The sequence below is a fragment of the Halyomorpha halys genome, unplaced genomic scaffold (genome assembly GCF_000696795.3).
Source record: "Halyomorpha halys isolate HHAL.00 unplaced genomic scaffold, Hhal_1.1 Scaffold65.1, whole genome shotgun sequence".
Taxonomy (NCBI): Eukaryota; Metazoa; Arthropoda; class Insecta; order Hemiptera; family Pentatomidae; genus Halyomorpha; species Halyomorpha halys.
In genome coordinates this window covers 147767-166991 of record NW_027109066.1, presented here as the reverse complement: position 1 = coordinate 166991, position 19225 = coordinate 147767, and the positions used below count along the sequence as shown (strand labels likewise).

General features: G+C 32.0%; 1 protein-coding gene across 4 annotated transcripts in view; it reads right to left on the bottom strand.

Annotated features, from left to right (window-relative positions):
* The window catches only part of Esp (Epidermal stripes and patches), a 158328-nt gene that overhangs the window by 36357 nt on the left and 102746 nt on the right, over positions 1-19225 (bottom strand). For all 4 annotated transcript variants that reach the window (XM_067047271.1, XM_067047274.1, XM_067047272.1 and 1 more), the window contains 2 exons: positions 5591-5738; positions 651-904 (listed from right to left, as the gene is read on the bottom strand). In XM_067047271.1, the coding sequence (XP_066903372.1) occupies positions 651-904; positions 5591-5699 (363 nt within the window). In that variant the 5' untranslated portion in view covers positions 5700-5738. The remainder of the gene's footprint in view (positions 1-650; positions 905-5590; positions 5739-19225) is intronic.

The following is a 19225-nucleotide window of genomic DNA, read 5'->3' as shown; positions in this document are numbered from 1 at the left end:
TAAATGTATTGTATATTATTTTTATGTAATAATATAAATCTGTATTGTATATACATATTTATCAATAAAAGAGGTTTTTGAAAATAAAAAAATAACCAAAGTGTTAAATTCCTCTTCAGGAAATTCTCTTTAGGAGGCAGTGAGTTATAATAAACAAAGTGGATCAGTACATTCTAGTGCTATTTTTCTAAATGTAAATTGGACTTTTATTTCACATTGCCTTCTCTGGATTTCTCCTCCTTCCTAAAGCATTTCCTCCTTTTGTTAGTTCCCTTAGGACTCCTCTTCGCAACTGCAGACTAGTTCCCTGCAGAGTGAAATTACCTTTCTGTAAGGACCAACAACTAGTTCGTGTAAGTCTCATTCTGTCCATTCATCACCTAACCAGCTCCCTAACCTATGTGAACATGCATTGTTGTGGCCATCTGTTATAGAGTACTTCACATCTTAATTTGGAGTAAGAACTAATTAATTTTGCATAACCTCCTCGACAACCTGTTAAGATGCTGCCTAGACAGAACACATACCTCGACAGCTACATGAATAAAAAGCTTCCCTACTTTTTGCAACAAGAAAGCAATAACTTTATTAAACAATGAGGAAAGAGCTAATTTAAAAAAAAAAAAAGATTTAAAATACATAAAAAATACCTCTGCAGGAAGTCCTGCGATATTGGCATATGCTAGAGACTGAGGTATGACAGTGAGTCCAACAGTCACTCCAGCTACGAGATCACCAATTGCATCTTCACTGTTGTATGTCTTCATCCATTGCAGGAAAGGTAGCCTTCGTGTTATATTCTTAACTGTACAAATGCTTTTAAATTTCCTCTCTGCCCAAGGGTAAAATGAATCCACTTTTTCTTTGACACTGACTTTTCTTTTACGGCCAACGGTTTCAACCACTATGATAAAAAAAAAAAAATTAAATAAAATAAGCCATAAAACATGTCATAATATCATAAATATTGGATAGTAATAATTAGTTTTATCACTTAGAAAGAATAAAATAATGTGATATTCTTATATCACATGATGTATTATATAATTATTGAACCATGAGTTGAAATAATATTATATGATAAAGGATCCATACAGTCAGTCAAAATGACAGTAAAACCAAAAATTGATGTTCAGATTAATTGTTTAGAGGTAATACTGATTATCTGGTTACCGAGAAAATTGTGAATCTAATCATTCAAAATTTGAAGTGAAGGGGAGATTGCGAGTGCTACGTTCATACAAGCTTACAATAGACATTGTCATTATCCTTATTAGAAATAAGGACAAGATCCTTTTGTAATCATCAGTCAGCCTATGCTATCCGGCATGGTGTGTCAACTTTTATTTCAGTGATTGTTCCACGGAAATGAAAACTTGGCCCCCCAACCAGGGTCAGAATAGAGGGTAACCTGTAGATAATCTCCCCCTCCCCTAGGAAGGGGGGTAACAAAGAAAACAAAAAGTCAGAATACGCTGTCAAGCATAGGCGTCTTTGTGATTGAATCAATCAGGCTTTTCTATTATGACTGAATTGATTGATGAACTCTAATCATGTAGGGAGTTCCTATAAAATTTTAATATTATGTAGGACAGACCAAATAATGTATAACTCTTATTTAGTTTGATTAATATTTTCCTTCGAATTACATAGAACATTAAATGAATATTAGGTAAAGCTTCTTTTCTGATGTTCTACAACTCATGAAAAAAAAAATTATATGGGAGTAAATTGATTAAGTGACACAAGATGAAACAAAAGTGGTTGGGGGGGGGAGGTGGGACAAGACTGGTCAATTGTAGCTGGGAAAATGTTTATATTGTAACAAGAGAGTAGGAGCTTACAATAGCTTACCAAAGCCGACAGTGCAGGTCTGATTGAGTTAGCTCCTGTCGTCATACTCTCCTATTACAATATCAAAAATTTCCTGCAAGAATTAATTAAGGAAATGACTGCTCTATTCTAATTATTGTTACCATTATTATTAAAGAACTAATATTTTCTGCCTTGAGCTGTAACAGGGAAACCATGATCATTATTTCGTTTCCACAAGTTTTACTTCTAAGACTGCCACAATTAATTTTTCCAATACATACAGCAATATGAAATTGAATGATGAACTGATGGATTACTATAAAAATTAAGTCCAATAATTCAAAATTTGAACTAGAGGGAGTATTGAGAAAATGGAGGGAATGTTGGAATTGTTTTGTTCATATTATTTGTTGCAATATTAACATTGCATCATAAAATTTTAAAATTTTTCTGGTGGATGGGAGGCTGGGAATGATTCATTAATATCTTCCGTTTAACTTCATTCTTGCAGGCAAATGCCTATAAAATAGCCAAACAATCTTTCTTTTTATTACGATCCAAAGAGACATTAGCACAAGATTATTACTGATCAGTATCTCATATACATAAAAGCGTCGATCTGACTGATAGTGTTGGGGATTCATGATTGAATCAATCAAGGTTTTGGTTGAAGTTTAGGGGTCTTTTAAAATTTTTTATTTGTGCAATTTTTAAATCTTATTTAATTTTATTAATATGAGGAGAAGATGATTGGGAGTGCGGTCAGTGAAGAACACAAATAAGTAAAAACTTATTGATTTGTGCCGACATTTCAACCTGAATTTCAGGCCTTCAAGGCTTGAAAAACAAAATGAGATTACTACCTTAATTCAAAGAAAAAATAAAATAAAAAGAAATTAATAACAAAAAAATTTGGAATTATACATAACAATAAATTAAGTAGATAGTAGGTAATACAATATAATATTGTAGAGGTAACAATTAAATAAAACAAATGATAAAAAAAAAAAGTTTATTAGAAATGAGACAGTACTCATGTAAATAAAAAAGGTGCGGGAGAAAATTATGAACATACATAGATATCTGCAGATTCCATATAGATATTGAAACATCTAATAATACATGTATTATATTGCATCTATCTTTCTATCTATTAATAATTTTGTTTAAAGCTTTTAATACACTATGGTTAAAATAATGATTTGATGCACTTAATTAAAATTAAAAAAAAAATGTTACATTAAAGTTATTCCAGCCCATGATTCAATTTTGAAAACAGAAGATAAAAAATACCGAAAAAGAAAGGAAACATAGTTATAAAAATATATTAGATATAAAATATAAAAGGGTTTTTTAAGAAAATAAAAGGTTCAGTTTTATTTTGAAATGGACGTGTTCCAAAGATATTACCGTAGACAGAGGTTTCTTTCTCTATATACTGTCCTAAAGTTAGTAGGGCTGTCAAAATTTAACCACAGCCTATGATACATTCTATAAAATACGTCAAACACGAAATAATTTTTCCTTTAGTGTCAGATGTGCCACAATTCAAGCAAAGCAGCAATATTAAGCCATTTAACTGATAACAACAAACTAAATTAATTAATAAATATTAAGCCATTGAACCAATAACAACAAACTGAATGAATTAATAAATATTAAGCCATTGAACCAATAACAACAAACTGAATAAATTAATAAATATTAAGCCATTGAACCAATAACAACAAACTGAATGAATTAATAAATATTAAAGTATTACATGATTTAATAGGTTAATAGTTAATCGTGGATATTGTAATATGATCTTTTTTAATGAATAGTTGATATTGATAGATTAATGATTTAGTTATGTTTTCATTTTATGTATGTCGTTTTGGTATTGTTTTGGATCAAGAAGCAAGCTAACCAGTTTTCATTATCTAAAATAAATACGCTTTTCAAAACAAGAAAGATGGAGGTGCGAGTCCTGAGTCCTTCCTAAGTGTTCGTTGGGTTGTTTGTGTTTTATAACATGGATTGAAATTTGTCAAGTCTTGTTCCTATGCAGTAATTATGGAAAAGGAGTAATCAAAGAAGAAAGTAACAATTATCAATAAACTATTTACATCGCAAATCATAGCAAATAAAGCAGAGCGATTATATTTTGGATCGACCAGTGAACATTGAAGATAGAGGAGAGGAAAGGAGACTCTTGATTTTGCTGGCTTTGGGAGAAGACGTCCGTTTGACTAGAGGCGGGAAGGACTAGAAGCTATTGTTAGGAGTTGGATATAGCATCATCGACAAGAAGAGATCAACAATTATCAGGAGAAGCTGTGTAATTGGTTAGTCTTGTTTCCAAATGGAATTAATTGTATTAGTAAAATGTCTAGTAATTAAGTTAAAGTGTTATTAGTAGTAAAGTGTCGTCTGTTTCTGATTGCCAGGGAACACGCCCTGATAAAAGTCTCTTAGGTTATAAAATTATATTATCTGTTAAATATTAAAGTTTTTAATTTGAACCTTGAAGCTATCTCTTTTATATTTGAAATAAGTTAAAACTATTAAATTCCATTTATTTTATTTTATTAATTTTTCAATATTACAATATATATATAAATGAGGAGAAGATGGTTGGGGTTCGATCAGAGGACATAAATAAGTAAAACTTATAAATCGGTGCCAATGTTTCGGCCAGAATTTCAAAGCTACATTAGGCAGGACAAAACATTAATTTTAACGTAACTTTTAGAAAAATTAAATCTGTAACAGTACTTTGTAAGAAAGCACTGTTAATGGACCAACGGTTGTGCAAGGAGATGATTTGGTTGAAATCATGCCTGACCGCCAGATACCCAATTAAGAGTACCTACTTTATAAGGTTGGGTAGACCCCAAAGGGCTCCTGAACCCACACAGCTGACTAATGGCTACAGTGAAACTTAAAATAATTATCTACCACTCATGAACTCTGGGTCCTTGGAGTTAGTAGCACAGTGCCTTACCACAGAGCTACTCAAGCCTAAATAACTTATATTTCAAATCCTTTTCGTTTACATACATACAAGTACATACAGTAGATTTTCATATGTTTTGTTTTCCGTTCATTGTCCTAGTCTAGCTGGATATGTCCGTCCTTCTTGGCTGTTCTATCTCCTCTGTACCTCTGGTCTGCTTCTGCTGACTGTCTCATCGTGTCTTCTTTACTCTCTTCAACTGCCTCCTTGCCATGTTTTTGGGGTATTACCTGTTTCCCTCGGCCAGCTTCTCTTTTGATCCCAAGCCAAAGCAATTTGCTGTTTATGACTTGTAGACAAGTGTTACGATTGGTAAACAGGTATTCCAGCCTGCCTCCTGGGCATGTCCCTTATCCAGGTGGTCTCAGGTGTCCTTCTCTTCCTAGTAAGTTGGTCCTTTTAGAGACCCTCTTTGACAGCCGTTATAGCACAGGGGTCCTCCATCCTTAACTATGGCTAATTTTTGCCCAACTCCGATTATGGTTGATAATTTGTTTTTTGTTCTTAGTTTTTTTGTTCATGGAATTCTGCCCGAAACGTTAGTATTAATAAACAAGTTTTTACTTATTTGTGTTCTTAACTCACCATACCCCCAACGATCTCCTTATTTATAAAAAATATTTTAATCTGTGACAAAAGGCTCCTTAAAATAGAATTACGTTCATTCACCTTTTGCCTGTAATTCTCTTCTGATAATAACTTGATAAATATAATACTCTAATTATTATTATATAATATTTATTATTATATTATATAATATTGTAATTGAAAACTCACAAATAAACTCGTTGCTTCCGATATGAACTTCATCATGATCAAGATGGCGAAATTTGGACAATGGAAGAGGAGTTGTGTTGGTCGAATCATCGATCATTTTCGTCGGCATCCTGTCTGATCTTTTGAGCTCTATTTACATCATCCGAATCTGAAATGTTAAAAAAAAAAATCATAATAATCTACAAATTTATTAATATAAATAATTTTTATCTTGAGACATAAGGGACATAAATTTAATGTTTTTTTTATTAAAAAAAAGAATAAATAATTAAACTAAAATAAAATTGTAAATATAATGAGAGAGAATATTATTTAAACCTGATATGTGAAGTAGGTTTAAACAATGTATTGTTGATAAAGTGAGTGATAAGGTTATAATAGAAACTATAAATCCAATAATATTAGAAAAATTAAATTAGTTAGATAAGAAATAGGTAATTTAACAGAATATGATAAAAGTTAATTGATTGTGCTCAGTGGGTTTCCTATTTTTTTTTTTTTTTTTAAATAATTTATTTATTGTTATTTACAACTGTATACACATATATACAACAAGTAAATTTGCTGTAGGTGACATGATAAAACATAATGACATGATAAAAACATGTGGAGAATCTACCCACTGATAGAACTCCAATAACATTTCTAGAGGAGAAGATCTCGAGGCCATCTTCTTTTCAGACGCCTAGGAGGATTATTAGGTAATGAAGGAGAAGCCAGGTTAGAAACAAGTGGATTTGGGTGGTTGAGAAGTTTATTATGGAAGGAACGGTATCTGGTTCTGGCCAAATCCGCAACATATGGAACATTGAGGTCCTGATGGATGACTTGATTTGTGACAAAGTAAGGAGCATTAAGGATTTTGGACTGTAGGGATTGGATTCTGGAGGAATTTGATGGTTTAGTGGAGCTCCAAAGCTCAACTCCGCATGTCCAGATAGGCCTTATAATAGTCATGTAGATCAGTCTTTTGTAATGGATTGGCAATTTAGACCGTTTGTCTAGTAAATATTGCAATAGTCGGAATCTACGAGCAGTTTCTTGTGTTTCCTAGTTTAATTATAGTTTATAGTTAGATAGACTAAAATATAATTTGACAATGGCAGAATAGCCCTGCTGTTTTATAGAGGCATTGAGGCTGTTATATTTGAAATAAGCCAGGATTATTTATAATACAAAATGTTTTTGGAAATAATTTTTAATGTTAAGAGGGTAATTGAAATTGTTTATCAATAGTTATTATCGAGAATGGCCGAAACGTAGGACTGGAGTGGTGAGTAGGGATGATGAGCCTGAATTAGTGCATTTTTGTAATGATTGATAAAAAAAATAAATAAAAAAAAAAAAAAATAAAAAAATTATAATAATCTAGATATTTATTTATGAAATTAATTTTTATCTAGAGACAAAACGCTCCCTAATGTTGGATCTAAAAGTTTTCCACTTGCCGCTAATCCAAGACAATACAAAACTAATGCTTGGTAAAGAAAGGAAGCAAAGAACGTCGTCATCCACACGTTTGTTCGGTTCATTTGACTTTGGCCCACGAAGGGTCAGGGGCTCAGTACATTGTAAGGAAGTATTGTTACTAGACTAACGGTTTTGGAAGGAGGTGATTTGATCAGAATCCTGATCGCCAGCTAGATTTTTACCTAATTAAGGGTACTCAATTTTTCGAGGCTGGACAGAACCCACAGGATTGACTCACGGCTACAGGGTCACAGAAATTTTTTTCTGCCCAGCCGGATTCGAATCCAGGTCTTTGGAGTCAGTAGCATCGCGCCTTATCAAGGTGCCACCGCGCTCCGAAAGAAAACACGAACATCAGTAAATTATAATAATTCATAAAAATGGTACTATATGGTACATTACCTATAAATGAGACTTTCATTCAAATTTTTTTATCAAATACTTATTAATTTAATTACTCAAACATATAATGTAGTTATAAACTTATATCTGTGCTGTGGTAAACAAAAAGTAAACTGTTAAAGTTAATTGACAAGAATTGAAACACAGTATTTACACTGAAACGATAGAATTTTAAAATATACAAACCTAAATTAGAGTTAATTACTGAATCTGAAGGTTGGGGAAATTATTCAATTAATTAAAATACGGAGAGGACAAATATTCATCTGTTGGCAGTTGTAAAGCAATGCTAACTGAAAACAAACGAGTGGATTCAGTGCAAGCCTTTGATTCAGTGCAAGCCTTTGATTCAGTGCAAGCCTTTGATTCAGTGCAAGCCTTTGATTCAGTGCAAGCCTTTGATTCAGTGCAAGCCTTTGATTTTTGCCCTAAAACGGACTCTCGACGGCTAGCCCACAATAAGCCATCTTATACCAGTCAACCCATCCATACGCTTGCCCATGAGCGAATTTGCCCTGGTTTGGCAAACGTGTAGAGGCACTTTTATGATAATCATTTGATATAGAATTTAATGTTCAATAATTTGTTACTATACTCAGACCTATCTGGACCTACAGACTTGAACTTTGGGGAACAACTAACGTATTAAGCCGTTGAACATCAAAAGTATCCAATCCAATATCCTTAGAACCATAGTTAATGCACCCTATTATATTTCCAACATATCACTACACCATTACCTTCACATCCCTTTTGTCGTTGACCTCATACCAATCAAATTCTCAAAATTCCATATAAACTTTTCTAACCATCCTAATCCTTTGGTTCAATCGTTATCTAGATCCACCTATCCCTACGATCCACCTCGAAGGTTCAGATTCTACAATCAAATTGAGTGTTTGTGGCTTTAGCGCACTTGTGCGTCTTATGAATCTAGAGATATATTTTTCAAAAATCCAACATTTTATACGAACAACTAGAAATAAAAATTTTGTGAGATTATTTCGTCAAATATCATAAAACTACTACTCCTACAAAGATAAACAACATTTACTATTTTATAGTAAATTTAACTAGCTTTAATTTGAACGCTGGCAGACATCTGTACGTCCAATGGTTTCTGAAATGAAGTTTTTCATAAATCAAACTTATTGTCCAAACAACTATAAATCAATTTATTTTAGCAAATATCATGAAAACTACTATTCCTACGAAGGTAAAGGTAATGAACTACTGTATAGTCCATTAAACTAGCTTTAATTTGATTCCTAATTGACATTTGCACGTCACATAGTTCCTGAGATATAGATTTCTCAAAATAAATTAACTGATTACTGATATTTCAGTATATTTTTATGAAATGTTGCTTTTTAAAAAGGTATATCTCGAGAACTGTTTAACGTAAATAGCTCTATTAGGGCTAGTATTTCTGAAAATTTACTCTTCTTTAAATAATGTTCTTTTAGATTTTCTTGTGTTGTTGGTCTAGATCTAAAGATCTAAAGGTCGGAATCAAGAATTAATGTTTTTTAAGGTTTTGAAACAGCCACCATTTTTTATTCCCCCTACCTATATTTGGCAGACTCATCAATTTTGACTAATAATTATACATAGTTTTCATTAAATTTTTCTTTTCTTCCTGGCTCTTGTACATGCTCACCGTGTTTTCGATTTAATCAAATTAGAACCGGAGATATAAAATAAATAAATAACGTTTGAAAATCTTTTCTTTATTTGAAAACCATATTTCGCCCTTGAAAGGGCATTAAATTGATGTAGGCTGAAAGGGAGACATTCAGTTTCCAACGGTTATATTGACGCAGAGATTGGATAAAATGCAAAGAAGTTATCAACGATTACATGAACAATGGTCACTAAGAAGAAAAACAAAACCTCAATATAAATCGAGGTAAAAAATTTTATAATTTTTAATATCTTTGAAAAAACGAGTATAAATGCTTAAAATATATTTTATTGTCCTACTTTACCTCAAGTCACATTATATTTATAATTTGTCGTGAATATAATATAGCTTAATAGAATCAGTAATACTTTTTTTCTTATTCTTCGGAAAAAGAGACGAATCGATGATACTAACCACAAAACAAACGAATACTTTCTGAGCTACAAACCAAAAACGTTTAATTTTGTTCATAACCAATTTTTTATCACTTTAATGGAAACTATGTATAATTACTAGTCAAAATTGATGAGTCTGCCAAGTATAGTAGGAGGAATAAAAAATAGCGGCTGTTTCAACACCTTAAAAAAACATTAATTTTTCATTCCGAGCTATAGATCTTAAAAACTACCAACAATACAAGAAAATCTAAAAGAACATTATTTAAAGGAGATTAAATTTGCTGAAATATTAGCCCTAATAGAGCTATTTACGTTCATTAGTTCTCGTGATATAGCATAAAAATATACTGAAATATAAGTAATCAGTTAATTTATTTTGAGAAATCTATATATCAGGAACTATGTGACGTATAGATGTCAATTAGCAATCAAATTAAAGCTAGTTTAACGTACTATACAGTAGTTCATTACCTTTACCTTCGTAGGAATAGTAGTTTTCAAGATATTTGCTGAAATAAATTGATTTATAGTTGTTTGGACAATAAGTTTGATTTATGAAAAACTTTATTTCAGAAGCCATAAGACTAAGAGATGTCTGCCCTTGCTCAAATTAAAGCTAGTTAAATTTACTATAAAATAGTTAATATTGTTTATCTTTGTAGGAGTAATAGTTTTAATGATATTTGACGAAATAATCTCACAAAATGTTTATTTCTAGTTGTTCGTAAAAAATGTTGGCTTTTTTAAAAAATATATCTCTAGAACTATAATACGCACATATGTCTGCCAACACTCAAAATAAAGTAAATTTAACTAACTAAAAAGTAGTTTATGACACTTATCTTCATAGGGGTAGTAGTTTTTATTATATTCACATATGAATATAAACTTGCCAAATGAAAATTTGTCCGAACAACTATAAATCAATTTATTTTAGCAAATGTCATGAAAACTAATGCTCCTACAAAAATAAACGTCATAAACTATTATATAATCCATTAAATTAGCTTTAAAATGAGTGCTAATAGACATCTGTACGTCATATAGTTCCTGAGTTATAGATTTCTCAAAATAATTTAACTAACTACTGATATTTCAATACGTCCCATACAACATTTTTATGAAATGTTGCTTTTTAAAAAGCTATATCTCGAGACTAAACTACTATGACTAACAATATATAAACTATTGAACGCAAATGATGTTCTCTTAGATTTGCTATTGTTGTTGATAATTGTAATGATATAGAGCTTCGAATAAAAAATTAATTATTTTTAACGTTTTGTAACAGCTGCCATTCTTTATTCCCCCTACCTATGCTTCGCAGACTCATCAATTTTGACTAGTAATTATACCTAGTTTTCATTTATGTAATTAAAAATTGGGGTGAAATAACTGGGTTTTTTTTCTCCTCTAGGGCTCTTGTACTATAGCTTTAAACCTTTCCATGGCGACAGGGTACATTAAAAAAAAAACAGGACGTAAATCGGTCCAGTAATTGAAAAGTTTAAAATAATAACACACATTTAAAGTTAACTAAATATATTGATTGATATCAAACGATCAATTGTGTTCAATTAATCGATCTATATACCACATCCTCTAACCTAACGATAGCCCAGCATTGCCGGCCCTGATAGATTGTTATCTCTTAACTTTTTCCTTTGAACGCAACGTTTAGGAATTATACGTGAAGAAAGACATAATTCAATTACTTCATTAAATTAACCAACTAATTATTAGGAGGCCAGGAATGCTTTTCCATCTCAATTATGATAGGAATTAATTTTGGAAAATTATTTGTCCGAGTACATTTTATGAACTAGATTTTATGCGTCGGTTTTCTTTACTATAAGGAGACTCGCTGCCTCAGAATAAGAATTAATACTTCTTTTATTATAATCTAGGTAATATTTTCAAAGCTAAACTGAAAACATATTAAGCGCCATTAAAACAAATAATATATTTTGTATGTATATTATATTTTACATATTTTGAAGCAGGATCCATCTGTATGAATAATTCTATAACAAGGTAAAACGAAAAAATTGTTTCCAACGTTACACTAATTATATTAGAGGCACAAACAGAAATATTAACACAATCCGAAGAGTCACAAACAGAAAAATTAACACAATCCAAAGAGCTAATTTCTAACTGGTAACTTGACGAATACTTTATGATTTACTAAATTATTTCATGGTCATCAGCTTCTTACTTATTTCGTTATATCCATTGCTATTCGGATTCGAGCTATTTATACTGTCAGTAGTTTACTTTTTCTTAAATTTCGATGTTTATTAGGGAAGGAGTGCTAATAAAAAATTAATTACAAAACAAAATTTAAAGCTAGAACTACCAAAAAGAAATATTTTTATATAGCAAACTTTTATTTATTTATAATATTATAATCGGCCACAAACTTGGGCAATGGGTAATAGTGATGATTGAACTCTTTCATAAAAAATAAAATAAATAAATAAATATATAAAATATACATATAAACATAAAAATAAATAAATAAAATCTCTATAAGATAAAAAATAAATAAATGAGATGAACATAATCAAACTAGGTAAACTAAATTATATGCAATATTTACAATCTCGACCTAACAATCTCCAAGCCTACTTATGAGAGGTAGAGCAGGGCCCTTTGAGATCCCAGCACAGCCCTCTCACCACGTCACTGGTAATGAGAGCCAGTGGAGGCTGAGTAACTGCGCTTAAGCCGCAATCACTATTCATGAGTAGCTGGTGTCAAGTGACTCTTGGGCACTGCCGTTTTAACCTTCGAGGAGGATTGCAGGGATGGGTGGAACTGGATAAGGATTGAACCAAAGGATTAGGATGATTAGAGAGGTTTATATGGAATGCTGAGAATTTTGTTAGTAGGAGTTCAAGGACAAAAGGGATATGAAGGTAATTGTGTAGAGTCTTCCTGGAAACGTAATAGGGTGCATTGACTGTGTTCTAAGTATTGAAGGGACAGGATACGTTTGATGTTCGAAGATTTAGCAGTTTCAAAATAAATAAATGAATTATTTAACATTAAATAATTATTTGAAAAAACAAACAATATTATTATTGGAAGATTACAAAAATGTAACCGATCTAGCCCGAACCCGATATTATTCCTTTCATAATAAACTCCCTAACCACCCAAACCCACTCGTTTCTAACCTTGCTTCCTCTTCCATTCCCGGCAATCCTCCAAGGCGCCTGAAAAGAAGATGGCCTCGTGACCTTATATTGTAAACTGTTTTTAGAGTTTCTCTACATCCTGTATCATATCATTATGTCATTATGATCAAATTTACTAAATGTATTATAATGTATACAGTTGTAAATATCAACAAATAAATAAAAAAAAATAAAAAAAAAGATTACAAAACAAACCCTTAATCCTTTCAAACAGCAGTAAATAAGTAACCAGTCAACATTTCTCAAATTCGGCCATAATCAGGATTGGGAAAAATAAGATGAAATCGATGTAGAACCCAGATAGCATATCTCACTTTAGCAGTCTAAACAATAACACAGAGCATCCGTAAATGTTGAAAGGTATGTCTTGTAAGAGTATAAGGTCCCTTCCGATCAACCAATGAAGTTTGATTTTAGTGTATTATATCAATATCACGGCAATACGATGAGGAACTGATGGATTGACCTCTGGTTAAAAAGTTTTTTTTTTTGTTTTTTTTTATTTATTTGTTGATATTTACAACTGTATAAAAAAATACAATCAGTAAATTTGATCATAATGACATAATGATATGATACAGGATGTAGAGAAACTACCCAGTAGTAGAACTCTAAAAACAGTTTACAATATAAGGTCACGAGGCCATCTTCTTTTCAGGCGCCTTGGAGGATTGCCGGGAATGGAAGAGGAAGCAAGGTTAGAAACTAGTGGGTTTGGGTGGTTAGGGAGTTTATTATGGAAGGAATAATATCTGGTTCGGGCTAGATCGGTTACATAAGGAACATTTAGGTCTTTATGGATGGTTTTATTAGTAACAAAATAAGGAGCATTGAGGATTGACCTCTGGGTAAAAAGTAGAAGTAAATTATTCCTGCCCTTGATCATTACATAGAAACCAATAATATTGTTTTTGCATGTTTCCCGGCCTTTCATCGATATTTATTTACTCAACTAATCGATGCCTGTTATCATAAATAATCCACTTTTCACCAAAAGTGATCTTGGTTTATTCTTTCGAGAAAAGGCTCGTTTTTGCATAGTAAGCAGTGAAAGGTATGTATCTTAACGCTTCATCTGGGTACGAAACCATAGTTCTACCTTTTTCTTTACCAATGATGCTCTTTAATTTCGAAAAACTGTCAATGGACTTTTATTCAGTTGGAAAATGACAACTGCATATACTGAGCGCAATTCCAATTCACTAACCACTGATTTTTCAGTGTATTTTTTATGAAATGTTGCATTTTAAAAAGCTATAACTCGGAAACTATTGAACGTAACGAAGCTCATATTTTTGCAAACGTATAAAGCTCCGAAAGAAATTTTTTTTTAATGTTTTGAAACAGCCATGATTTTTTATTCCTCCTACCTATACTTGGCAGACTCATCAATTTTGACTAGTAATTATACATAGGTTTCATTAAATTAATCTAAAATTGGGCTAAAATAGCTGGGTTTTTTCTCATCTTGGGATCTTGTGCTATCATTAACATCAGCAAGTTTCGAAAGAAGCCTAATTACAATAATTAAATGACATCTATCCCTCACAAGCGCCAAGATCTCATTAACGCTGGCAAGATTGCTTCTGCTAACCAGCTCTTCATAATCCAACCAAATGAGAAATCCATCAATCATTAGTTTTCAAATTACCATACCTTATCAAATATAAATCGATCAGATTCAGTATCGATTGAGCAACATTTTGTGAAATGTTTCTGAATAATTACGAATAATCATAGCGTTATTAGTAATGATCCGGCGGTGATAACATATGGGATTTATTTTCAGGAGGTCGTGTATATCTCTAGTGCGTCAGATGGAATAGCTGTAAATCTATTCTCCTCCTAGAGTTGGGCAAAAAGTAATTACAATAACAATTCATAGGATCTGTAATTCGGAATTGCACAAATGCACTAACAGTTTGAAATAATTATTATTGTATTTGCAATTACTTCATGAACTACTGTAATTGAAATTACATTTAATTAATGTAATTGTAAATTTAATTACATTTAAATGGAACTTTTATTTTTCTTAAAAAATTCCAAGCAATTGTTATGTTATTCCGATTACTTAAGAATAAAAACGAAAAATCCGTTTTAAGATAGCTTCAAATATAAAAAGAAATTGCGCGGTAACGTATCGATTTATTTTTTCTTTTCTGATTTTTAAAATCATTTTAAGTTTTCGAAGATGCTGAAAATAAAAATAAACTCGATTATATTGTCGAGGTGAATGTGTTAAATGATCTGATTCCTGTTGATAATGTCAGTGTACAAAGTACTCTTGAACAGAAGGCGCTAAGTAAGGTAGTTGATTAGGAGATGAATAGATAGGATGAGGCAATCCAAAAGTTAGGGAAATTATTTGAAACATGGAGAACACAAATCTTGTGGCAGTTCTAAGGCAAGGCTAATTGAGCACAAACGTGTAGACGCAGCCCAAGCGCCCTTTCGTTTGTGCCCAAAAAATGACATTTAACGTGTCGCAGACAAATTCAGCACCAACTTGCACCAGCTAATCCAAATAACTCATCCACATGTTTGAGCATGCGCGGATTTGCCCTTGTTTGGCAAACGTGTAGAGGCACTTTTATGATACCCATTTGACATAGGATTTAAAGTTCAATAATTTGTTATATTAGGGGTATGTAAGATGTTAAATGTAAAACGTTTTAACATGCTAAATGTTATTAGTATAATAATGTGAGCAGCTTAATTTATTAACGTTTTAATTTTAACCCTTTGCACTCGGCACCTAGCAGCAACTCGACGCAACTTTTTCGCGAAATCGTCACACCCAGAAATCGTGATATTAGATAGTACAACTTAAGAACCAAGTTAGTCATTGTAATGAAATTTGGTTTAGATGTATTTGTGCACATTGAAGAACACATAGTTACAAAGAAACACATATTTTCTTGTTGGTTGGATAACATCATCATCACTATCATACTTACCCACCTTCCGTCGTACATCTCAGATATCCTTCAATTTAAATCCTCAGTGCATTCCCGCAATACCCGCTCACGGCCTTCAGACTTATATGTAACTGCCAATCGAACCGCAGCCTTTGGTAGATCTTTCCTCATCCGCTCCTCTTCTCTATGGAATTCTATTCCCTCCTTCATTCGTAGTTCTAATACCCTTCCAACCTTCAAATCCCGTATCTTTGACCACCTTCTGTCCACCCAATCCCGTAAGAATAACAATTGAAAATTTCAAACAAGCTTTATATATTTTCTGTACTTAATGATTCAGATTTTTGTTTATTCTTGTAAATATGCATATTAGCAGAAATTGTACCTTTCCATTTATTGTTTTTAGTTTAATTGTATTTGATTTTTATAATTTTTTTTCTATTAATTATTATCAGAAGTGTTTGTCATCTTATGTTTTATGATACATATGGTTTTACTTTAAACTTAAGATATAAAAAAAAAAATATATGTGACATGGGCAATTAGCCTGCAAATAAGATTAAAAACAATGATATGAATATTGAAGGTTGGCTGAGGGCCGAAATGTTGTAAAGTTTTTTAAGAATAAAAGTTGAGAGTAAAATGGATGAAAAATTGTGTATATTAATAATACAATAAATCACTCTCAAACAATCATATAATAAATAATTAATCTAATTTTACCATGTCTACTTTTGCCGTCGATGTTGGGAACATATCGATATATTGAAAGATCAATATTGTAAAAATATAAATAATAACGTAAACCCCTAAGACACAAAAAGAGTCCATGGGTTCAGTACCCTGTAATGAAGCACTGTTTTTAAAACAACGGTGATTTTTTCAAGACCATGCTTAACCACCAGATTTTTCACTATTAAGGGTAATCGCTTAAGGAGGCTAGGTGGACCTCAGGTGGGCCCCATAACTCACAGTGTTGACGCAAGGCTACAGTGGAACAGTAAATAATTATCTACTCAGCTGGATTCGAACCCACGTTCTTGGAGTTAGTTACATGATGGATTATAGTACAAGAGCACAAGAAGAGAAAAAATATTACTTTAATGAAACCTAGGTGTTAATATATAACGTTAAAAAAAAATTCTCATATGGAGCTCTATATCTTTTAAACTACCAACAACACTAGAAAACCTGAGAGGACATCATAAAGTAGATTAAAGTTATAGATATGAAAATATGAGACCTACTAGAGGACCTACTATTTGCATACCATGTTTTTTAAAATTAAATTATGAATTTAAGCAATAAGAAAACACTATTACTTCAAAAACAGAAAGTATATTTATAACTTAATAACTACAAATAAAATTTAAATGAAAAACGTTCATACAAAAAAAAACCCATCAAACTTACAAAAAATACAGAAAAATACTTTTTGCACACCTTGCGTTTTATTATTATTTTTTAAATTTAATATGATGGCCACGAGACCAGCTAATGTAAAATGTCATTAGATTGCTACCAATGGGTAGTTTCTCTACACGCCTGTAACACTCCAATTTAACTTAGATGAGATTTACTAAATGTATTATAATGTACAGTTGTAAATAGCAATAAATAAATATTAAAAAAAAAAATTTAATATTTTGTATGAAGTCCGTTGGAATGTATTACCGCTTGTAAACGTCTCGGCATTGAGTGGGCGAGTTTTTTAATTAAATCCGTGTTAATTTGTTCTCATTCTCACTGTAAAAGATCCTTGAGGTGGTTCTTTGGATTTTTCGAACATTTATATTTAAAATATGACTCAAATTTTCAATTATGTTTAATACAGGAGACTGTAGAGGGATATGAAGTTGTTGGGGAATGTTAAATATTAACCACTCTATAATTTTGTTATCATGGATCATCTCGGATCATTATCATGCATAAAAGTATACTGATCCTGAATTCCTAATTTGGCTCCATTGGGTAGCAGGTTATGGCGCAAAGTTTTGACATAACCTTCTGCATTTAAAATCCCCTCAATAGGCCCAAGATTTCCTTCACCATTATAAGCCACCCATCCCCAAACCATTACACCCCCACCTCCATGTTTTGCTTCCTCAATTCTTCACTTTTCCTTCGCCATATCGTCTTTCTGCCGCAAGATCCAAAGAAATTAAATTTACTCTCATCAGAGAATAATACATTTTCCCAAAAACTTATGGGGCTGTTGATGTAATCCCTAGTAAATAAGAACCTTTTTTTTGCGATTGGTTACACTGATATAAGCTTCCTTTCTCGGGACCCTACTGTCAATTCCTTCAAAATTTTTCTAACAGAACATTTCTAATAGTTGTAGTGCTTACACAGACTCCAGAATTCGACCATATTAGCTAGGACATCTTCACTAACTTCTGGATTTTTCATCGCCTCAATTTTGATTTTTTTTTTTCATACTCTCATTAACTTTCTTTGGACGTCCTTTGCGCCGGTTATTTGCAGTTGTGCTTCTTTCATCAAATTTCTGACAGTAGAACGATTTTCTTTAATTTCGAAATAATATAACTTTTTCGCGGGTAGCGGTTTTAGTTCACTTGTTTTTGGTATTAGGATCGGTTGAATGAAAATGAATAGGATAAATAAAGCAAATAGTATTTACTACCAGATATACGATACTATTATGAAAAAGAGGGAGGTAGGTAAGGATACCAAGCTCCATATCTTTAAAGCAATATATCTTCCAACACTATTAAATGGCAGATAAAATTGGGTCACCCAAAACAAGGACTTGAGCAGGATTACGGCTGCTGAAATGCGATTTTTGCGAAGAATACTGGACAAAATTAGAAGAGACAGGATAAGGAATGAAAGAATAAGAGAAGACATTTAGATCCTCTCAGTGAAATCAATGATTGAATACAGACAGTTCCGATGATAAGGACTCATCTGTAAAATAGGGGAGACAGAGTATCAAGAAAATGTATGGAGGCGAGGCCGACTGGTAGGAGACCATGAGGCAGACCTAGAAGGAGCTATATGGAGTATATCCAACGACTAGGTCTGGAAAGAGGATAAAAGCTGGCTCGGATGAACATGCTTGCTATAGACCGTTGTGGTCAAGTGGTCCAAGTGGTAGACCGAGATGTGGTCAAGTGGTCCAAGTGGTTATGTGGGGGATCTGGACAAAGTGGTTAGAGGCTCCTCCACGCTGAGAGGCGAATGAGAAAGAAGAAGAATTAAAGCGAACTTAATAGATTGAAATATTTTATAATACAGATAGAAAAGAACAGGATTATACTCAACCATACAAACAAGAGCAAGTAAGCAAACATAGTGTGCAAATACTTTTTTCCTTGAGTTTATATTATGTTTAAATACATTTTTACTATCATCAATATTTTTAATTGAATTTATGCTGTTCTTAAACAAGTTTTAATTTCACTTTTTATTAAGGAACCTCAAACTATTTTATTATTATTTAAATTTATTATATTTTTTCTTTCTACGTTGCACCTAGCTTGAACCTTTTAAATCTTCAAATTGAGGTTTCTAACTACCTCAATTTTAATGAT